The sequence below is a fragment of the Anarrhichthys ocellatus genome, unplaced genomic scaffold, assembly GCF_004355925.1.
Source record: "Anarrhichthys ocellatus isolate YVR2014 unplaced genomic scaffold, GSC_Weel_1.0 scaffold9, whole genome shotgun sequence".
Lineage (NCBI taxonomy): Eukaryota > Metazoa > Chordata > Actinopteri > Perciformes > Anarhichadidae > Anarrhichthys > Anarrhichthys ocellatus.
This window is the reverse complement of record NW_022280039.1, coordinates 5130625-5155195: the sequence shown is the minus strand read 5'-3', so window position 1 is coordinate 5155195 and position 24571 is coordinate 5130625. Positions and strand designations below refer to the sequence as shown.

The window sequence follows — 24571 nt, the reverse complement described above, 5'->3', positions numbered from 1 at the left end:
ACTTCAGTACTTATCAGATGGATTGCCATGAAATTTGGTAGAGACATGTATGGTCCCCAAATGAAGAATCCAAAATGTATAAATATGTTTTATGACCGAATACCTGCAGAACTAATGACATCCACATCAGCCTCATCTGTACTTTTCTGTAAAATTCAGTATGCTAACACGCTAAACATGGCAACATTATACCTGCAACACATTTGCATGTAAGCATTGCATTGATGTGTGGTCCGTAGTATTTTCAGCAGCATTGAACATAAACTGATCTCTGTCAAACATTCACACACACAGAGCAGTGTAACCAACACAGGAATGTTTACCCGACGAAGATGAAGTAACGATGCAATGTTGTTGATTAAGCCACTAAGGGAGGATCATTTTTCCCTCTGAGTCTCTCCTTCACTGTTTTGTAGTACCTGGCCTGGGTTGTGAATGTGCACACACCTCTTTACTGCTTACTTAATAGCCTTCCTCATTGCTCTGTTGCCAGGAAATCAAATTTTATTACTTTAGGCAACAAATCAGCCAACAGGGCTCAGCTCTTTCTCACCAGGAAAATTGCTTTAAGTGTGACAAACTGGGTTTCATGGTTTAAATGGTTACAATACAGCTGCAATATCATTAGATTTTGCCCATAACTGTTTTTTTTTATTTTGCTTGAGCAAACAACAGATGAAGCACACTAAGATGTTGAGAAAGCAATGTTTGAACGGTTGATCTGGGAGAATAAATGCTGCTCCAGCTCTTCACTCTTACACTGGGGCACAGGTGGGACACTTTCAAACAGGAAAAGTGCTTTGTCAACAAAACTGCTAACCATATTCTGCATATAGACGCACCCGTCTTCTTTCTCTCTCACACACACAAACACACCAAAGGTCCGTCATGATAAAGTGGAGGAGAAAATAACTTAATCTCTTAAACAGTTTTTCTTGCGATTATCCGCTCTGCTTGTCTCTTTCTTGTTTGAATCGGCTGAGAAATCGGACTGCACGTGAAGCCGAGGGAATAAAGATGTTAGCTGCATGCTCCAGAGAAAAGCCAGTGAGATTTGGAGTTAAGGGCTTAAAAAAAAACGATTTCACATGCAACTGAATAACAGCCATTCACAGAGGAAATGACTCTGGATATTGTGGGATCACTAAAAGAAAACATTTGGATGCAGGATTCAACAAGAACAACTGGTACATGTGTTTGGACACATTTATAAGTGTCTGTCGTGCTCAAATACGAAATACAAAAACAAAACAAATGATTATTTCACTATTTGTTTGATGTTGGTGTGTTAGAGGCCCTGAAAACGTCATATATTTATCTGTAACATCCAATATGCATGACTGAATGAGCAATAATCTAAATTAAAATAAAACAAAAGTTGAACACTTAAATAAGGACACAGTCAAATTCTCAGTAGTTTTTCGAAGACAACACAAAGTGGAAATGAGTGGTGTATCAGCCTGGTGTCATCAGTCTTATCACTATACCAGAGCAGGATGCATGTCTGGTGATCTGTTTGTCCTTTGCATAGCACTGAACATGTCTGCGAACAGTGTTTTTAAAAAGTTTCATTTTTGGCACTGTTTTAGAAACGCCTGTAACACGAGATTAACATAGCAGATCTGTTGTGCCTAAGCAGCCTTGACACATTTAATGCATATTCATGAACGCTAACTCCTCCGCTTATGATTTTTATGTCACTTTCCACACAAAAGTGGAACACTGCATTCAATTTCCAGGCGAGGATGGGGTTATTTGAGTCCTTCTGGTCAATAATAGTTTTAGTTACACAAACAAAAGAAATACCTTCTGCATGAAATGTAGCACCACCTCAGATTGCAACTGAATAGCAGGGATTGTGATTTTGTGACATTCATTTTATGTCGCATTTTTCTCTTATACAATTTATCTTCTCCTTTAACAGATTCCTGTTCACGACTGACTATCCACTCATTTACATATTAGATGCAGAGGAGAAAACCATCTGCCAATGATTTCAGTCACCACCTTCCAATTATTCCAATGGCAGTAATTGAAAGTTTCTCACCGCTGACTGCTTTAGTTAAATCCTTTTGAATCATATTGTGAGCGTTTTCAGCGTAAACAGAATTTGTTATTTGACATTCACAGACGATGAGTTGACAAATGGCACTGATGTTACAGGAGTCTGTAACCGACATATTGACTGAATCAGCGTTTAAACAGTGTATTTATAAGGAGGGTGTAATGGTTTCAGGAGCAAACAAGCTGATAGTGAAGTCGGATCGTTTTAGCTCCGGTATAAATCTGATATGCCAGTGCTTGTGCAGCCACCTCAAAATCTAATCTAAGGTTAATCTAATAAACAAATCGCACTCAGTGCCGAGAACAACCTGCTACACAAAGCAATCTTTCTTTCCGCTTCAGTCACTTTCGAGCCCAGTTGTGACTTCAGAGGCGATGCTGCATATTAATGTGTGTGTCATGCTTATTTTTGTTGTGCCCCGTGGATCGTGTGCCGTATTTGTTTTGGCATTTCGCTGCATATTATTTCTTGCTACAACATGACGAAGGTCATTTGGACAGAAAAAAGGCAGAGCTGCTGATATTTACAGATCCATGCAGCTCCATCTGATGCTTGATTGTTTTTCTATTATTTGAATATTGTAGGGGATTCAAGTACAACCTTGTTTTACAGTAGAGAGAAAGCACTCAGTACACAGTTTACGCCAACTCTGTGTAAAACAAAAGGTAACTGCAAGATATTTTTATTGACACAATAAGGGGGAAAAGGAATCACAATATACACTTCTTGGGAGATGTGTAAAAGGAGTGGTGCATGCCTGAGTGCTACGCCTACACTTAGGTTTGCTGTCTGCGAAGGCTTATCTTGTCCCTGTTTTGACAGGGCTTAGGGAGGGAAGAGGTGAGCCATACAGGCAGTGCCAGTCAAAAACTGTGTGAAGAGTACTTTTTGCGACTATCCAACTTGCAGGCCTGGTGTCTCTATTCCCTCATTTCTCTCGCTCAACCCAATGTGGCCCCCGACATGCCAGCCTGGCCGATAAAGGAAGAGTCCCGCCACTTGCTATTGTCGCTCTGTGGCTCAGTTCCTCGTGGGCTTATGGACAGTGGAGCAGTGCCCATTCTCACCAACAGACATAGTGCTACTTTGCAAGGTCGCGCCTGCTATCCCCTGATAAACAAAGACGGGTGGAAGACAGGGAGAAACAAAGTTCTCTGCTGCCCAACAGCAGTGAGAATGACAACGCAACTCGGCTGTCCATGCTGATAAAGGCGTACCAGCACACAGCTGGGAAAGCAACATCCTCGACAAGCCGTGGCATTAGTCGAATGCTGTACCTCTGTCACTCAAAATAAGAGGAGAGCAGGGATAATTAGAGCAGCCACACTGGTGCGTGGGATGACTCCCAAACCCAAGACCAACCCCAACACTTTTCCAGAGGTAATTACTGCAGGTAAGCTGATAGCTGCTCCATCAATTGATGGATTTCAACAGTTGCAGAGATGCACTGCACAGCGGTGTTGGCAGAGGTGCTGCTAGTGATGAGGCACCCGAGGGAGAGGTCTGACCTCAAGGCAGCTCTAATAATGTTCTTTTTTTACTGACGACTGAGAGGCAAAATGGCAGGCCGCCTTAAGCCGGTCGTAATGACAAGCTGTATTGCACAGGTCAGCCATTTTGTTATCAGCCAAGAACTGTCAGCAGGAGTGAAGTCAGGAAGAGACAAGCGGAGTGGTGTTCAGTCAAACGTCTCATCATTATCTTATCTAAGGCTGCCGTGATCAAAATCAAATACATCACCTGGATTAAAGGCCATTCGTTACCCTCTTGAAGGAAGCTAGTGCTGCTGCGAAGGAGGACAAAGGGCTCTGATCGTGAGCATTTCTGTGATGCCAAGAAGAAAATCTAGAAGCGCTATTGGTAAAGAATGAATAAAACCCCACTAAGAATCAAATTTGGATCCGTTCAAATAAAAATGTGTGCCATAACCATGATGCTGTTTCATTCGATAATTGGAAATTGTGCCTGAGTTACACTTTGCACAGATGATCATACAAAAATATTGAAGTGAGAAAAAGTGAGCCCTTGCAAAAAGAAAAAAACATGTAAATGTAAAGTAAAGACTGAGTCAACTTATAGTGCCTCCAATCAGCCAAACATACCTGGCAAAACCTTGCAATTATATCTATTTCTCTGGTTTAATCTCATCCTGACAAATCCAGAGAAATAGTGAATAAGCTACTATTTCATCATTGAGTCTGTAAAAGGGGAACAATGTAGATTAAAACGTGTGTTGAATGAGAGACACATTGCTCTGTAACTGACCGAAGCATGCAGCCCTGTACCTCTGACTGGTGGCCATGATGGGTACCCTCCACCCTTTGATCTGGCTCAGCTCCGTGTCTGACACCTCAATCTGGAGAGGGAGTCGAGGGATCCACACGTTGAGCTCCAGTTGAGCACTCAGGTATCCGTAGGTGAAGTTCACCATCATCTTCACCTTGCCCTTCATCTCCTTGCCATTCACGAAAATATAGTCGCACCTGTCTGACACCTGCGTGAGAGGAGAGGGAAGGATTAAGAAGTTGAGCTCTTCTGACAGTTGCACATACTGTAGATGACTACACATTGAATTACACAGTGCAATATACAGCACCGGGTACACTGTAGCATGGGCTCTCCAAGTTGATTATAAGGTTTACACTCCTCACTGATGCAGTATTCTTGTAACTACTTTGAACAAGATGAAAGGTCCTGTATGTGCGCCACACTCAGGGAAATAAGGGGGGGGGGGGCAGCGAGGGCATCTTTGAACCTAAGGGAAAACAGGTCGTGGTCTGCTTTTCTATTATATTTCTGCCTACAGCTAAAAGAGGAACCAACAGATGGAAAAAGAGAGCAGTTGTCTCTTGATAAAATAACCAAACTCAAAGCCATCTGTTTCATAAAATTGCTTTGTAAAAGGAGTGAGCGGGCCAAATTTGTGCTATAGAAAGACACAACTCCTTGTTGCTGCCTTGTGCTGCTCACTCTCTTTGAAGCCCCCCCCCCCCCCAAATGTGTCTTTTGTTACTTGTGTCAGCGTTTGATTAATGTCCAGAATCCCCTCTTTCTCCATCACTTTAAAAGCCTTATTATATGGCCATGCAGGCAAAACAAACACAAAAGATATGCAAATACACAAAAGCCAAAGAGGATCTCAACACAGATATTCAGAAGACACAGTATGTCTTTAGCAGAGATACCTTGTTCTTTTCTGGGCACTTTGTCAATCCTATTGATCCCATCATATAGGGGAATACCAAGGCTGGAACCAGATGGTCTGGGGAAATATCTTTTTTTTTTCTCTATTCCCAAGTTATTCCTCCACAGCGAGATAAAACCATAAACAGCCATTAATCATGAAGCCGCGACAGAATATCCTCTGTGACCAGGAAGAACACTTTGTGTGTGACAGATTGTTTGTGTGAGCTCCCTCCACTTCACATCACCTGTAGAGTGAAGCCAGCACAATACTTTTTGTGGAAACTAAAGTTTGTCTGGTTGGTGGAGATTGAGTGCATTGATTTTACATTCTGCGCCGTGTGTAATCAAAACAGTCATCAAACACATTCAAGTTGATTCCCTTCAATGTGAATGAATTAATGTGATGCAAGTGTCTACTGTATATGGGCATTTGAATAGTGCAACATATTGAACTCTTTTTCTGAGCAGGTTTGCCTTTTTTGTAAGTGTGCATACTGCTAGGGAAAAAGATACAAACATAATTTCCTGAAGGAATTCATTCATTCTCCCAACTACTCAATATGAGTGTAAAATAAAAGATCTTTCTGCAATCCTACAATGAATCAAGGTGCCAATTATCATTTGAAATGCAATTCAATTTTAAAGTCAAACTGAAATTTCTAATTAGTGTAAGGAAATATGTACTATAATACTGCAGCTATAATGCTATTTATGTCCTTTTGGAATGGAGGATAAAATAAAACCATTTTTGCACATATTTGTAGAAAAAGCACGACAACAGTGCAATTAAGTCCCGCCCACACCGGATTGTATAACAATTCATTGCTCTCCATTGACTTTGTATTGTGTGAAGGCGCTTGTCACTTTCGTCTGCTAGCAAACAACAGAAAAATGCCTAAAGGCTGCTGTGTGGCGGGATGAACTACCAACAGGCTAAAGAACCCACAACTATGTTTTTATAAGCCGCCAGTTTTGCTGTTGTTTTCCCAGAGGTTGACTGACATCTGAGGGCCAGTGTTACTGAGAGATAACTTTTTATTTCCTGCCTTTGAACCAGCCCACATAGTGTTGGTTATGTAGCATACCGTTAGTGATATAGAACATTTGTGACCTTTATGGCATGCAACATTTGGGAGGGTATGGCTTTTTGGAGCACTCATATCAAAGATGGGACTTAACAGCTAACTGTGGCTGCTGGAGTGATATAATGAACTATTTCTAGTGCCTGCCAGCAAATATAATGCACCTATCAAATAACCAGTAAAAGCACATTATCACTCGGGACCAACAATTCACGTCCTATGCAGAACACTAATGCTATCACAGGAGAAAAACCAATAAAACCTAAATGACATTTATACTCATTTCTTAGCAAAAATGCAATTTCAGTTCAACTTTAAAAAAAAAAATCGACAGTAACCATTTTTAAATGGTACAAAAAGGTTCCCCACCAGACAAGAATCCCTAGAAACCCCTGTGAGAAAGCTAAAAGCACGCTGCAGGGCATCCTTCAAGGCTACAGCCAACCATGAGAGAACTTCTGCTAAGGACTGAAGGATCAGTGGATAGTTGCTCTGGTATTACAGCCAATAAATAGTACAGAGCACACGTACAGTAGTAGTACCTTGCTCATGCACTAATGCAGCACGACGCTGCAAAGTAACACGGGCTGTAATTAAGCTGTTAAACATCTCTATGGCGGAGGCCCTCCCTGGCTACAATCAGTCATGGATCAGATCGGGCTCTGTCAGAGCTTCCAGTGTGAGAGTGTTTGATCTGATTAAGATGTCAGAGGAGTCGCTGCTCCTTATCAGCCCTCATTGTTCGTCTCTCTCTCTCTCGCTGCTCTCAGTCGGCTGATACTGAAGTGCCTTTAACGGCCCGTTTCGTCTGCGACTTCTCTCACAAGTTTGGGCCGCACAAGCGTTAGCTTGCAGGCTAGACGACACCTGACTGGGCTTCATGTAAGGCTCATTGACCAAATTCAACAGTGATATGGATGATCAATAATAAGGATTTTGCTGGCAAATATGTTTATGCCTACCTGTCTTATTTTTCTTGCCACATTCAGAAAAAAAGCTGCAAGAAGTCAGTTTACCCTTATTTGTATTAGGAAAAGAACGTGTAATGAGTGTGGGATTTATTAGCTTTGAGGTTTGCTACAGAATGTCCCATGACAGGCAAATGAACTGCCTGCTGGCATTTCTTTGATCTACTCCCAAACATACTAAGTGGAAACAATTATGGCAAACATGGCAGGTGACATGCAGCCATCCTAACACATTACACTGACATTGACATTGGCCGACATAGCTCCAATTCAATATTTTAACATAAAAAGACCCCCTGAATTAATCAGCGGCACCTTTAACCCCTCATATGCATGTTGTGGCAGACGGAGGGTGGGACTGTCTCTGTGAATTACAAACTCTCCTTCATTCTGATTCACAAAGTATCATAAACGTCCAGGAAGATCCACCGCCGCATTAATCAGACGCATTAGGCAGCTAACGGGAGAATACTTACAGAGGGCATTAAGGCTGTCTCTGGATCTAGCCCAGGAAATTAACAACTCACCAGACGGATACAATCCACGGCAGATATGAGCGATGGGAGTACGGAGCATGAAGGTGGGGTGAGCCTGTCTCTGGTTTGTGCACACAGTTGGCTTGACAGAAGCAATTAAGCAGCTCAGACTCCTCTGAGTAAGCTACAGCGCTCACTTCGATGCAACGGGAAGGTCTGTATACATATTGTAAAAGCCCTGCTCCGTGGAAGCAGTGGTTAGAAGAGCCCATAGCATGACCTTGAGGAAGTAACGTTCATGGCTAACAAGGAGACAGAAGATTTGCTCTGGAAATTCATTAACACATGATTTATCTGTGGAACGTGTTTGTGCTGTTGATTTTGCTGTTTCAATATTCTTTGTGTGTGTGTGTGACCAATTGAAATAATATTTTCTATAGAAAATATCATGCTTTATGCCCGAAAAGCATGATATTTGGACCTTTATATCTAAGAAACCGACAGACAAAATGGTACATTTAAAACTCTAATAACATATAGACATATTGACGCATTGTCATCTTTTAAGGCAATATGCAACTACAAATCCAGAAAGTGCAACATGTGCATGTAAAAAGAATGGAGTCAGAGCCTTATTTCAGCCTACATGTCAGACATTAATTTGTTTAAAGAAGACAAATCTCCAAAGAGGTTTAAAGAAAAAGCCTATGACCTGAGGTATTTATTTAAAATTCATTGCAATTATAAGGTCACAAGTGAGTAGAAGCATCATTTGTTGTGCACAGTGATTCATTATTCCGGTTTAATGTCGCTCTGTGTTTACTTCTCACTAATTCCCCGGGTCATAATTGGATAAATTAGTCATGTTTACATACAACATCACAGGCTGAGAAGAACTTCCCTGAGTGAGCGCCAGTGAGTAGGACGAATGCTCTGACCAAGAGATGTCAGCAGCAGAGCTGTGGCCATTTGTTTCAAAACTCCTTTGACTACAATTTAATTTCCCTCTGGAACTCACTTAACCATCCCTAACTCACGCATCAGACATGATAAAGTGGATCGTTGTGGCGAAAGATCGTCCTCTGCTTATGATTTTGTTTCATTGTTGTTCTCTTTGGTGTTCATAACTTCTGTTTGATTTGCTGCATCCTGTCCATTCTAATCTGGACAGATTCAAACACAATTGGAAGGAGCCCTTGACACCACAGCAGGGTGCTGTTTCTAGATCCTGAGCAACATCTCAGCCACTTATTATTAGAAACAGAACACAGACAGATGTGATTTATTTCTCTGGTTTTTATTGAGTCTTTCTACAGATTATTAAGACGTCATTGGAATTCTGTTGGAGCGCAACACTGATGCCAGGGCTCAACTTTATAACACTGTAAGGGACTTTCTGCTCTGTTGTGCCTTGTGCCCCAGGTTTGAAAGGGGCTCTAAAAATAAAAGAACATTTGCGCAACCTGTCAGCAGTCACTGCATATCAAACACACACTTTCATGTTGTTTGCTGGTGTTTGTTTATCCTTTCTGGAGGATTTATATAGATGTGCTAAACATAGAAAATCTTCTCATCTGTCGCATTTTTTATATTCTCAGTATTGCTTTCACATAAGCTCTAATGCAGTGTCTGTCAAACAATACCTGCATTGTGTCAGTCATTAAATACACCCATTTCAGCTCAGTCCTTCTTCTGGTTTTCCTGAGATTAGCTCAAATTGAAAATGTGCATAAACAGGTGGATGGAAAGGCTCGTTTCTTCAGGAATTCATCTTACTGACCTTGACCACATCTTCGTCTGTAGTACGACACTTGACTGCATCGGAGACATCTGTGACAGAGGTGTCTATTCCAATGGTCACCACTTTTACAGGGACAGCCACTGTCTTCCCAGTCAGCACGGCGGTGTTCAAAATCTCAGAGTCCTAGAGACAGAAAGAGGCAGAGAGATCAGCACAGCAACGGTCGAAGGCCTGGCAGGTCTCTAATCCACCTCCATCCAATAACAGACCCTCAGGGATTACAAGCTCAGAAAACAACAGAAATAGTGCAAGTAACAAGTAGTATTGAAAATGCCCTAAGGAGGTTTTGCACAGTCAGCGCTCAATTAGTGATTATCGGGTAAACTGTTGTATAATCAGAGCCACTGCTGGGTGGACGGTGTTACAGCCGCTAAAAGTACATGTTTTTGTTATTTTTGTTATTTAAATTCAGCTGGACCAGGTCTACTGAGCACCTTTGTTCAAACATGCAGCATTTTGTGTTGATTGATTTTTGAATAGTTACTTTGGAGTTTCTAAGCTGAGTTGCCACAATGTGAAATGAACCATAACAATTTCTGGGTTCTCTAATTATTGTCATTGCAACTGTCAAGCTGAATACTAAACGTTGTCCTCACTGCCACGCTCTTCAGCCAGCTAATTGATTAAAGTAATCAGCATAACATTGTGCTTGGCTGGTCACAAAAATTACTGATCGGCAGATAACATTTTGATTTTACTTGATTATCAACAGGAGACAAATGAAACGCTTCAAGAATTATATTTCACGTGGGGAAATTATTCATGCTCCATTACATCAACATTTTTCTATGAGTCATTCACTTCTCTGCTCAGTCACCGATAGTGATGCAGTGACATGAAGGCACTGAGTGTTTCTGTTTCAATGGTCGACCCGGCTGTTATTCATAGTGTCCTGGATCCACAGCAATTTGAAGGCACTCTTTGCAGTAACTGTGGTGGTTGTGATTGCCCTCCTCTTGTGCATGTATAATTGCCCAGGAGACGTCTCAAACACTGCCTTGTTTGGAATGCATAGTGAATTTCATTTCTTCCTTCAGTCATATGCCTGGCCTCTATTCTCAATGTGAAAACTAAACAGTTCCAACAAACCCTCTACCCCCTAAAGCATTTATCTCCCAGACCACGGGGAGATTGGACAGACTGAAAAGTACATCATAGAATCAGCCTCATAAATAAATGATCAGTGTAACATTTTATTGATAAGGGGCCTTTCTGACAGGAATGTAAAGTGCAGTAAATACAGAAAACACAAGTGGTACCAGGAAACATATGGGGATAGAATGCAAGAACAATACTGCCCTACAAAGTGAAGTTGAGATTAAAGGGTTTAAAGTTTTCAGGCTCCCTGGCAAACTGCGTAACAGAAGTTTGTAATGCCTCTAGTTTACTGGGGGGAGAATTCACATACTGAGCTCTGCATTTGGATAATCTTCACAGAATGCAAAAATAAAATTCAGCAAACTGTGTTCTGTCAGCTTTCTTGTCCATAAAATACCCTTATTTTAACCACTATTTTAACCATTTTACAAAAGTACATTAATTTAATTTACATATATGTGCTATAAAGGAAACCACACCAAATCGCATAATTTCCACTATAAAATCAAAACTTGACTGCAGTACTCTTCCGCATAGAAATTATAATAATAATAATTTTCATATTTTGATTAAATATTTAGTTATTCAGTCCTGGGTAAATTTGTACTTACTGGCCAATCGGCCATCGGCTCTGTGTAACTAAGGCTGCAATTTACCACTGGGCTGTATTAGAGGTACCTCAGCGGTCTAGACAGCCTTGGTTCTTTAAGTTTGATGGCACTGCTTCATCACTATGGACATACATCTTAACCTTTCGTTACACATGCACACAGTCTCTCACACACACCACTATTGTCACAGAAGATAATTGGGGCCAATTACGATGAGTTTGAGGTAACTTTTTCTCTCCAAAGCCACGTTGGATTGGAGAAATGGCTCTTGAATTAGACAGATTAATATGGACCCCTGGGTAGCTCAGCAAATAGCTGCATTGGAGGTCAAAGTGTACGTCTCAATACTTGTACAATGAACATGGCTTTTTTGCCATTGGGGAACTGAAATTACTTTCTTAAGCTAAGTGCACAGCATGACAAAGACCCCTCATTGTACCATGTTTTCATTCTGCTACTGGGATGGTCTTAGACAAAAGCCCTACTTAAATTTCAATGGAAAGGAACCCCAAGACACCTTTTCTTGGCACTATATTGAAGCTTTGCCAGCACTGAAGACATTTCAGTGCTCTTCTATTGAGGAAGCTACTATTATTTTTCTTTTAACACTGAAATCTTACTCAGGAGTGATGACTGCCGAATCAAATGTCACATTTGTTTAGAGTAATATTGTTAAAGCTGACAAGCGCAGACAGGACCAATCTACAATGCCCGACTTCCTGGAAGCACATTCATGGGTATCCCATTGTCACCAGGGACGAACACAAGATTTGTACAGTGCCCTCTTAACTCTATTTCTAAACACTTCCCCTTGTGTTTGTGAGCGAGAAAAGGAGGATTAAGTTTGGTTGAAAGGAGCCTGGTCGTTTGTAAGCATCAATTACTGGGACCAGTCAGCTTTGGAGTGAAATGATTATTAGTTGAGCCAAGAGATAGCTATAAATCACAAAAAAACACTTAATCTTCAAATGGGTTTTCATTACAATTTTATAGACTGTGACAGTGTTATATAGCAATATACCCCCCCCCCCCCCCGTGCCTCTGACTTTGATTCAATTCCCCTTAAAATCGAGTGTTGCTGTAAATTAATTCTGTGTCTGCCGGGATTCCTCCATTTCCAGAGGGTCATCTATAATACATGATGGGGTAAATGGTTGGGACCTGGTGAAAGCGGAGGCTAGTGTTATATTACAGCAGCTGGAGATGACCCAGCAGGTTGAGAGCATCAGAGAGCATGGCTTGACGGTAATAAGCCACAGCGGGATCCCACAGTGATGCATCAATGGTCCAACACTCAGATAGACAGCGCAATTAAACACTGGAATGGAGACCTGCAGCATTACTCGACTGAGTATCTTACAGTAGAGAGTGAAAGAAGACGTTTGTGAAACTGGTAAAACTTGATGACAGTTTTTATTATGGACAGAAATTAATAAGTTTCTTACTTGAGACGCCAGATATCAAAAAAGGGAATATCACCAAAATGCATTCAAACCTTAGTTCTGTAGCTGCTTTGTTTTTATGTTCCTTCTTTTTAGAAAATTAAAAGGTGCAACATGTAGCAATTTATGTTTCTCGTGTGTGTTGCCTGCAGGATATAAAGGTGTTACTCTGTCCTCTTTTGTCCTGTGTGCATTGATTCTAGGAGCGAAAAAGGATAACAAATAATAGTAATCCTTGATAACATCCGGTATACTGTATTCAGATGAGGTTCATCAACATGAAGTTTGATTTAAACAGCCTGAATAGAAGTTAAGTGATGCAGATGTGTTGCAAAGTAAACACATCTTTTCATTTTTTTGTCATAAAGCAATCTCCCTTTGTATCAAATAATAATGCAACAGATTTCACAATTGGATTTGAATGGATTACATCACTTACACAACACCGTGGCTTCTGACCATCAAAGTGTATGGTGAAGTATATTGTTTTTTAATATTTGGGGCAATGTGCTCTCTAAATAGAACAGTAGGCATTGTCTTTACCAGAGCCATAATGCCATCATTTTGTCATGTTTTTTGGGTCCATATTAGGACCTCTCCAAGACGGATTCTCAAGATTATGTAATGATGCAGACGCTACATAAAGGCCCCTGTCATTCCCAGTTTAGATTGTGCTCTTTGTGATGTATACAGTATTACTGAACTAATTTACAAATAATCAAACTATAACATTCACCACAAAGTTAACCTGGAGCTTTCGGGACACCCGAGGTCTCGGGTTCCCTGGCAGTGCTTCACTATGGCTGAAGTAGAAGCCAAGCAAGTAGAAGTAAGAGAAGCCGTCTCATAGTAACACCTGAAACAAGAAGCCTATTTCGGCTTGTGTCTAATCACGCTGTGTTTCCTCAGTTTTATTGTCAGTTCATCGTAGCTATGCTGTTTCACCTGTTTTTTTCCTGGTAATAGTCTTCTTCTGGTGTTTTGAGTTTATTTCTTTTGGTCGGGCCTGGTGGATTAGGTTTCCTGCCTGCCATCGGACATTCAGCTTGTGAAAAATTGTTCTTTTCTGAATTATTTCATGTTTCTGCTGCCTCCGCATCCTTTTCTGCATTGGAGCCCAAACCTGTATTCTTGAAACATGGCACTATGGGAAGCAGGGGTAAAAATGAGCATTGAGTAGACATTTACTTGTCGCATCTCTCTGTCATTCCCTATTGACATGTATCCTTCTTTTGGTCACTCTCTCTTTTGTAATTATTATGAATAGTTATGATAATTTGTATAGCACTTAACATATAAATGATTAAAAGAAGGACATGTTGCAGTTGTTTGTGCTTTTCTTACTAGCCAATCTGTCCCCCAAAATTTCACAGATTGTGTTCAATAATCTGTGGGAGAACTGCCCGTCTGCTTTATCAAGGATCTCTCTCTCTCCCTCTGTTAGCATTCAGCACGCTGCTGTGGCTGGTAATGTGTTCTGGGCTGTAATTTCTGCCTGTGTCTCGGTTGGATCTGAAAATAAGTGAGATTTATGGTGTCAGCCCTGAGTGACACTGGTAGCATGAGAAGTAGCGAAGCTGCTGCCTGTCCTGCTGTTGCTATTAGCCTCTGCTTCTACCCAGCACTAACACATCCACAATCTGGTCTCACCATCCTGGCTTTACGACAACAAATGAGCAGGTCAAGCATAGTGTTGAGTTGGGGATTTTAGAGCCTGCATTATTCATGGCGCAGCCGAGAGAGAAGAGAGGGTGGTGCACACAGTGTTTATGCTTAGTGTGTATTCCTGTCAGCCCCTTGTTGTCGTGGCTGTCTGGAAGCCAACTAGCTCACCAGATAATCAAATTCCTTGTGTGTGTAACGTACTTGGCAATAAACAATTCTGATTCTCATTCTGATAAACCCAAAATCCCAAGTCTGGGTAGTAAAAACAAAACTATAGCCAACACATCTAATTTTGGAGCTTTTACCACCACAATGAATTCCTCTTTATGATCTTTCATGTGATTTCTTGAGCGAAAGCATTAAAAGGGGCCATCAAGTATGCCAATAGTCGACTACTCTAAATGAAATTTTCATAGTTCCGATAAACATTTTCATCCCTTGGCGATAACGGCATGCGTACGTGCAAGGAAACTGAAATGAGAGTGGAGGGGTAGTGAATGATATGCTGTAGACATTAAACTCCACTCAGACAATGTCCTGAAGCTATTAAGCCGACTAAAAGAGGCATGTCCTTTCATCAGCCCCTCTCTCCACATTGTGCAATGCTCAATGTGGCACTTCCTCCCTTCCATTCCAGTGGGCGTTTAATTGGCTAGAAACGAGAAACATGGAGGAGAGTGGGAATAAAGGCCTTGGTAGCACCATGCAGAGCGATACATCACTGCATGACAGCGCATTGAAGTGGTGGGATGGTTGTGAAGCCAACACGCTGCCTTTTAATGAGGGTCTATCTCTTGCTCCCTTCTTTTCTCTTCCCACTCTTTGTTCTTCCGACAATGAGCCACTTCCTCTCCAGCGTTCCCTTTCCCCCTTTTTTCCTCTCTTCTTCCAGGCTCAATGGATGAAGGTGGCAGCATCACGTGGCACACAAAGAGCTCATCTCCAGTGACTGGCAGTGCCCTGTCTGAGGTACATGCCCATCAGAGATCTGATCTGCTCATTACTGTTGGCTGTGGCTGGTAGGGTGAAGACTAACCCGATGGCTGCTTTGATAGTGGATCCGCTACTCAAAGTGTCAGTTTGAAAGGAGGGGTTATAGGAGATTACGGAAGGATCATATGGACAGAATAAATGGGTGCCTCGGAATACATGGGTGCCTCGGAATGGTGCTGCTTTTGCTGCCACGGCTCCCTCCATCATAATCTCATCTTAATCTGCTTTTTGTATAGTTCACTGTGTGTATCATAGGAACATTTGCATTCTTGTTGAGAAAACAGCTTGCATGGCTCTGTCCAAAGATAAAAGGTAAAAACTACCAGCACCTCTACAGCTAATTCAATGTTCTATCTCGTTGGTTTATTTGGTACAAAAACAAAAGTGTAAAAATGTCCACTTCTGATACAGGGAGTTATTTGCTTTACTATTTCTTGGCTAAAGCTGTGTTTTCCAAGAGTTTCAGCTGGTTCCCTGATGATGTCATGGTAATGACAAGTCTCCAGAAAGCAGCTGCTTGTCCCAAAATGTTGATCTCTTCCTTTAAGGGGGGGATCAAATCTCCCACAGAATGCTCGTTACTGCTTGCATTCTCAGAAGTCCCTTAAAGAGCAGAGCCTTTTCTGCTAAAAATCAAAATGTATAACTATGCGCTTTAAATATTCAATACCTTGACTTACTATAAGCGTATCTGACTAAAATAAAAATAATAAAGCCTTCAGACTTCTGAATGTCTGATCAGGCCAGATTGTGAAACAGCATGGGAGAACGAGAACATCTGAAGACAAAATGGTTGGCACTGATCCGGAAAAAGTTGAGCAGCTTACAATTGACTTCGTGGTGGAATGATTTATGTTGTATTGTTGCCCTCGGAAACCTCAAAAGAAGGGCAACCAATGACGTTTCAAGAACTCCCTGCTCTTCATCTGAGCTGCTTGGTCAGGATTCACACGACAGTTCCCAGTGTTGATGGTTTAGTCACATGGAAATGCTCTCAACTGTAAATTATTTATGAGTGCATATGATTTACAGGTAAACTTGGACTGTGAGGAACTGTCACAATGACAACATGCTGACAGGACAAATCCCCCCCAAATATTAACTATGTTATGGACTGGATTGCTGACAGTATAATTAATTTTCTACAATGCAAAGACTCTACCTAAGGATCTATCTTGGACGTTTTATTTTCAAAAAAGACCTGGAGGGATGGAGACACCCTGTAGAGTACAGTGGCCATGAATTGCCCCTTATGCTGAGAAAATGAGCTTGTGAATAAAACATAGCTGCACGTAGAAGTACGATATTTTACCTTTATAGGACAAATCCCCTGCAATTCTCATGAATACCGTACCTGTAATACAACTAGATCAGGGGTCTTCAACGTTTTTCAGGCCAAGGACCCCCAAACTGATAGAGAGATGGAGCAGGGACCCCCGACTATATATATATTGTATAAAATTGTGTTTTATATTAAACTGGGCCTAGTGCCACGTATAAACATACCTCTTTATTGTGCATTCAATACTAAGCTATTCAAATAATACACAGGTTCATATATTCATGTTTTTCTTTTAAACATGTGCAAGGTACAGTGAGTAGGGGGGCCGTGCCACTGCCATTTATAAACACACCTTGCCAGCTGATACCAATGCCAATATCAACATTGTCTGTCAATTGCATGATAATCATGCATACAAGCTTTTCAAACTGATGTTTTCATTTTAAACATAAATATGGAAACGAAAAATGAGTGATGGCCTATTAGTGCCACTGCCATGCATAAACACACCTGTTATCTTTCATACAATACTGAACTATTGAAATAATGGACAGATTCATGTTTAGAGAAAAAAAAGAAATTATTATTATTATTATTATTTTTAAAATTGTAATCAACCAACAATTTCGCGGGCCCCCTGCAGTACCTCTGCAGGCCCCTTAGGGGCCGCGGACCCCCTGTTGTAGACCTACGATCTAGATCAATGGGTCAGAAGTGAGCAGCGGGCGTCCCTGGTGAATTTCAACAACATTCAGAGTCGGCACCATAAGAAGAATCGAGGTCAGGCACCATGAGTGAGAGAGCTGCAGGGACTCAGGGGAGGGAGCTGGCGGCTGCTCTGACTGAAGCTGGCTCCGGTACCGTGATGTCTCACTGGTGCCCCCGCTGTTTGCCCACTGAGTCCGGGCCCGAAGGCTGGAAGGCAAGGAAACCCTGCCGGCGCCATTCTGCTCGATTTCAGCCCAATATCTATCACATTGAGCCGATCGATGAAGAGTTCTTCACCAACGGCCAACCATGCCTGTGAGAGATGACCTCCTGATCTCTGTTCTGATTTCTTCACCCGGCTCTGATCGAGATCCATACTGGCAGCTTAGCTTGACTTAGCTCGGCTTAGCTACCCTCTGGACACAGACAGCAGACACAAAGGTCAGCTCCACTGTAGAGTCCATTACCGCAAAAAAAAAAAAACACATTCCTCTCAAACCTCAATGGGCCAAGATTGAAGTCAGAACGACTAGAACTCGGCCAGAGAGTGAAGTGGGATGTTAACAATTATGGGGAGATCTGAGATATGGATGTGTCCAGACCCTGTCACTGGGAGATCGATCTGTCAGTCTGGATCCCGCCCTTCACGTCATCGCTGCATTTTCTGTCTTGCTGTACAAACTATTTTCACTGTACCTGACGGGATTAGGGGCACAGAGAGGCCTACAGTGACGGGGACGAAGGCATTAAATCAGAGAAACGAGAATATACGTAAGTGGTTCAGGGTACAGGTCTTCAGCATTTTCTGTTGGCAAAGCAAAATCAACTTTTACACAAATGCATGAATCACATAATGCATTGTGGGTCATCGTCTGAGAATGTCAATGGCAGAGTAAACAAGCGATTTGACCTCACTGCTTTCAAAAGTATTGTGGGATGGTTAGCTTTCTTAGAGGTGACTGATGATGTTTTCTGGTGTAACCATAATGAGTGAGCTTTGAGGAAATAGTTTCTGCAGCAATAGCTGTATTCATCTAATCACATACCGCACAAGGGAGGTTGTTTGGGTGTGTGATTTAAAAGGTAACAAACCCATCCCACTCACTTTCAATTACAAAAGCAGTTTGGGGTATATCGCCTTCCTGAGTGACATTGGAGGAATTTGCTATTAAAGCTCAGTGTATCTGTTCATTTTGAAAGTACTCCCAGTGTGCAGCAGTGGGATGAAAAGGTACAGAAGTTCACCCTTTCTCTTTCTCACTTGTCACCATACATGCATTCACAATGAAAATGAGTGCCAGTCATTCTGAATACATTTTATATCCTGCGATGGCAAAGGTTAAGGAACATAGAAAATGTCAAGGCACAAATAGCCAAGAAGTTCGATCATGTTCTGGAATAAGTGAACATTTGTCACAATCTGTTGTCCTAATTAGCATTACATGTCACATGTGCATATTGCGGCAGCCTCAATTTGTGCGACCACTTCATCAGCAGCCTCTGAGCTGTAATAGATGCTAATGGATTACTCGCTCAGGGTCCATCCATCAGCCCCTTATTGTAAAGCATATGATTCATGCTATGTGTGGAAAAAAAGCTATGTTTTATCCTGTTCCACTAAAACAGCAGAGACCTGCAACAGAGACCTCAGCACGAGTGGCTGAGGTTATTAGATGAGTGAAATCAGGTACTTTTAAACAAGGTCTACAGTACAAGCTTCATACAAGCTGTTTATTAACAGCTTGTATGATGCTACATGCGTTCATGTGGCATTTCTGCAGGATTAGCTGGCGTATGAGTGCTTGTGTCTGTATGTCTAACTATGTGTTTCATAAATAGCTCCCAAGATCTGACTTGTCTGCCAGAGAAGATGTGCATTGCAACAGAGAGAATGGAATCGAGAGGAGTAAAATGAAACATTCATTGGAGGATCTTGATAAATGACTTCATCATGTGAGAGCAGAAGTGGCCAGAGAAGGCCAGGGTGATGATGTATTGTTTAACGATATATTGGAGCGGTACGTGAATACAAACGGCTGCTTTCATTTCTCCTCATCTCTATGCCCGCGAATGCTCGTGTGAGTGAGCACAGTTTGGTGTCTCGGCTGGAACAGGAAGACTGATGAGTCCAGATATGATGTATGCCCTGTCCTCCTGCTCCCTCTCCATCACCAGGTATCCACAGCAGGGGTAATGATGATGAGGGCAGCCTGGACAGGAGCATATTACTTCACGATGGTAAAAGATAATGGACCAGCCTCCTACTGTGCTGAGGAATCTGCTCAGGCATCCAATTACTGCCGCTAAGACCCATCTCAAGATGACCCAAAAAAACACAGCTCTTTCACACTTATGTGAAACAGAGGATGCCAACGCAAGGAGGCGGAGGGTGACAAGGGAGGGAATTAATCTACATTGTTAATATATTAATGTATGTTTGTCTGGAGCAAGCAGAACTATGTAGGGATAGAGAAGAGGTGGAGAAAATAGAGGAAAAGATCTAAAAAAAAATAATGAAATAAAGCATGTGAGGAGAAGACAAGCCAGGACAGGCAGGCGGTATTACAGTCGACAGAGAGAGTTCTGAGGCGTTTCCTCGCTCTAAACTGACTAAAACTTTTGAGTACTCTTTTCATTTTCTGCTTTTGAAATAATTGCTGCATTTGCAGAACTTCTGCTTTGCGGTTTGAAATTGGTGACAAAGTGGTGAGCGGTGCTCTGAGCCCTCCCAATGCAGGTGGGTCTGTGGCAACACGCAGGAGGAGCCCTCTTCAAAGGGAAAAAAAGAAAGTTTCATCTTTCAAAACGATGTCGCTGCTTTCTCAGAGGTATCACCTGTGGCAGAGCCCATCTCTTGGCTGGGAAAATGCAATAAAAAGACCTTTTTATGATAATCCATTCCAGCAAGGGCGCAGTAGTTTAGAACATGACTTAAATGGGCTGGGAACAAGTCTGAGGAGCCATTGAAGTAATAGGCCATAAATGTGATCAAACCCAAAATAAGCTTCTCTATTTTTATAGTCATTAGCTTTATTACATTACAACCTGGTTGTCTGACATGGTCAGCTATGGTTCCTCATTCAGAAAATGAGATTATTTCTTGTCAAAACACAATTACAGCAGCTTTTCCATTACAACAAAATACAGCTAGCTTATTACACTAATTAGTGCTAATTGAAGATGAGACTACCTTCTACAGCAAAACCAGAGAGTTGATGTGTCAACAGATGCCTTCAGCATGCTCTGTGAAGTCACTTAAAAAAGAGTGTAGAATTCTGTTTCTCCCTCCCTAGCTCTAAAAACACACCCTTCTTCCTCTAAGACTGTTTCTCCTCTGCTCTTCTTTTCGTCTTTCTTTCACCAGTAACCTTCATCTACGGTCTACATCACTGATCACAATAATGATCCACTATTGCAAAAAATACTGTAACGACACCAAATAGACATTAAAAAGGGGTTTATTTAATCTTTACTTGGAGTACCTACAAAGTCAGCTAAACAATTGTATTTCTTTCAAAGTCCCATTAAGCTATATTTTTTATATTAATAGCATTGATTGTCTGTGATCTAGTATTGCTAATACTGTTGATCAACACTGCACTCTGCAGCCCCATCCTTCAACCATGTTCTACTCTCGGCTCTCGGAGACCCAGATGTGTTTACTCCGGAGTTAGGGCATAAAGGGAGAGGCATAAACACGAGGGAATATTGGACTTGCTTTCGACCAGTAGTGTAAAAGAGGGGACGTCAATGCTTCTGCTAGGTATGTGTAAATTAAAACTAGGGTTGGTAATCTTTAGAAAATAGCAAGAGTACGCTTAAAAAAAATATCCAACCAAAAATCCCAGCCCATTGTTGCCAACTCTTTTCCAATGAAAGTAGGTAGCAGCACTAGCTCCAAAAGTTGCTCAATCTAGCAAGAAAGTTGCCAAATTAAATGATTGGACGGGCTTAACACAATCCACGACAGACAAAACTGGATTCTTTTTTTTGTCAGAGTATTTGAATAATTGATTGCTGTCAGAATGTAATGACATTCTAAGAAAATATCAAAAAAATATCTTTTGAAAAAGATTATGAACCCTACCTTTAATGTTTTAAGCTTGCCATAAGGGATAAATCGATACATTTCAGATCAGTTGCTGAATACTGAGTAACCACAGTATTTTAACATGGCCAGCATCAAACACCATTTGTAAGGCTGCCTTGTAGCTTAAAGTAGTAGTGGAAACATGTATTATGGTCAGTTAACTTTTACTCTGTTTTCTCTCTGATGTACATCTGGAGAAATGTGTAGAAAGATTACTGCCAACAGTCAGTAACAGAACATGATGTTGGATCTGCACCGTTGTGGGCAGACATCTTTGAGTTACGAGGGTCGGACCACTATTCTGCATGGTTTTCCATCATTATATTCCCACCTTGCACGATTGGTGCTACCCCTTAAGGTAATTTGACATTTCTTCCATGAACTATAACAACAACCACTACATCCTACATATCCTAATTGTTACTGGGTATGTGATTATCAATATTCTGACCGCCCACATTACTTATCTTAAGTCTTTGCTGCATCTCCATCTTCACTACTCTATTAGTGACTTCAGGTCTTTGTGCGGAAACCAACTTTTCTATTGGCAAACCTGATTTTGTTTTCCCTTTGGTAGAGACAAGGTGGTGATGGTGGAGGGTGATGTGTCAGTGTGTGCGTGAGTGTGTAAGGGGGGTTGACGGCACTGCTCTTACATTACCTTACTTCCTCTTTTCTATCAGCGAGGAGTGTAGCAGGGGGAAGGGAGAGGAACTTATCTGTGGGCCTTTCATGCCACAGTGATCCCGAGTAATCTAATTCAGCCTTCCTCTTTCTCGCTTGTGTGCTTCTCTCATATTGGTGCATGCAGATTGTAAAAGCCTTATATTCTGTGCGTGTGTGTGTGTGTGTGTGTGTGCATAAGAGTGAGGGAGAGAGAAAAGGGGACAGAGGGAGACAGACAGAGGTAATGAGTTCTGAATGTTTCTGCATGTAGAAGTATTTGTGTTGTGTGTTAAGTACTATGGGGTGGCTGGAGATGCTGTGCACCTTGGGAAGTCATCTGCGTGGGAGAAGCACTTGAAAGAAAAAGAAGTAGAAAAGCAAAAAGTCTTATGGTGGAGCAAAATAAAAAGAAACAAAATTGTCCAATCAACATCTTTTCAGTAAAAGTCCGATCATGAAAACGTGTCAAATGTTGGTGTCAAAGGTCTCCAGCAACACGGGTCGATTTCCGCTCTTTGCATGCATAGACAAAAAAACTAAAACTTAGTTAGGTTTCGGCAACAAAACTTCTACCCAAAAGATCGTGGTTTTGGTTAAAATAACTAAGGAATAGCGTCACTTAAGTACGGCAGTTATGTGACAAACAAATCAACATTAACTTCTTGTTTCACAGAGGGCATGAACAACGGTCTGCCGGGCGAAAGTCACATCCACCTTCCATCCCGCTCGCTCTGTGTGGGTTCATGCAGTCTTTATACTTCCTGGTTCATGATTACGTGGCTCACACACAAAATTAATGTTGTGGGATATCTACAAATTACAGTGCATTCATTTTCGTAGGTATAGCTACGGATGCTGTATGAGAACAGCCTGCATGATAGCAGCTACTTCACAGGTCCAAGAATAGCACATCAAGGCACGAAAGGGAAAAATCAAGCCTTTCCTGCAGGGCACACACACACACGCACGCACGCACGCACACACACACACACACACACACACACACACACACAACCACACACACACACACACACACGCAGTGTTTCTACACATGCAACACTATTCATCTTTATCTCCTCAGAAGCTCTTAAATTACCCTGTCCCTAATTGATTTCGCCAAGTTTAGAAAATAATTGTAATATCAGGTTAATTGAGATGAATTTTTGCCACTGTGAAAAAACGTCATATGATATATAGGTAGCCATTAAAATCCCTTCTTCTGTGTAAAAATGAGCAGAATATGAAAAAGCAGACAGTTGTAGGATTGCGTGTTAGATTTTCAATGGGTCGGCACTCAGAGAATTCATTTTACACAAACAACAGAAGATGGATTTCCTCCTCTGTTTTGCAAAAAAGCCACATTAGTTAGTCAAATAAAGATTTTATTTAAAAGATGATTTTCAATGAGCAGATAACAGCACATAATAAATTCTCTCTGTGAGTAAAACCTGTGTGAGATAATCATGCATATCAACTTTGCAATCTTTTTGTCAGTGGAAGGTGTGGGAGCAAACTATGTATTATTAGACAACAGCAGGCTGTTGATACATCAGTGAATGTGAGAGAAGGAACTCGAACAATACTGCAGCATTAAACACATTGCTTCAATTATCCTGAGAATGAATCAGTGGGTGAGGAAGCGCCGCATTCCTCTGAATCCAGGAACAGCCACCCACATGCATCTATCATCTACCACAGCTACAGGCAATACTTAGAGAACAACACTGACACAACAGTCAGGTCTATATCATGCAGATCACGAGCACTGAAATAGAAATGAAAGCAGTTTTTGTTTTAGTAATCAGCGCTGACGTGACAGCATGTCTTTCTCTTAAGCCAACACAAATTGATGTGGCTCATTTGTTCACGTGAATGCTCTTGATCTAAATCAGAAGCAGTGCACTCTGGTTCGCTAAGCAAAACTCTCTATGTGAAGTTCTATAGGGAGAGTTTGGCTCAATCGACACAACAGAGTACCTGCGCCTCGCTGACGGAGACACACAGCTCCAGGCTTACCCTCGGGCCAGAGCCAGACTCTGGACCCCATCTGAGGTCTGCTGGGAGCTACAGATGCTCTTCTCCTGTCATGCTCCTAAACACAGACCCACCTCATAGCTCTGCCTTCTTTAGCTAAGCACCAATGAGTGGAGGAAGTATTCAGTATCCTTTACTCAAGGAAAAGTAGTAATAATACGATATAAAAGTACTCTGTTGCAAGTAAAAGTCCTGCCATCATAATCGTACTCAAGTAAATGTATCAGCAAAATGTACTTAAGCAAAGTAAACTCTGTATGCAGAATGCCCCCTCAAAGATTGTTATTGTTACTGATGCATTAGCATGTATGCAACACATTGATGTTTCAAAGATTAAATGATATAGCGTTGATAGTGTAGGAGGTATTTATAATTAGTTCGGAATGTTTGGTTTAATAAGAATT

At 41.5% G+C, this 24571-nt stretch overlaps 1 protein-coding gene across 1 annotated transcript in view; it reads right to left on the bottom strand.

Moving 5' to 3' along the window:
* si:dkeyp-14d3.1 (transmembrane protein 132C) overlaps nucleotides 1-24571 on the bottom strand; it is a 117683-nt gene that overhangs the window by 6915 nt on the left and 86197 nt on the right. Inside the window, exons 5-6 of the mRNA XM_031848948.1 lie at nucleotides 9558-9701; nucleotides 4351-4559 (exon numbers count right to left, since the gene is read on the bottom strand). Of these exons, the coding sequence (XP_031704808.1) occupies nucleotides 4351-4559; nucleotides 9558-9701 (353 nt within the window). The remainder of the gene's footprint in view (nucleotides 1-4350; nucleotides 4560-9557; nucleotides 9702-24571) is intronic.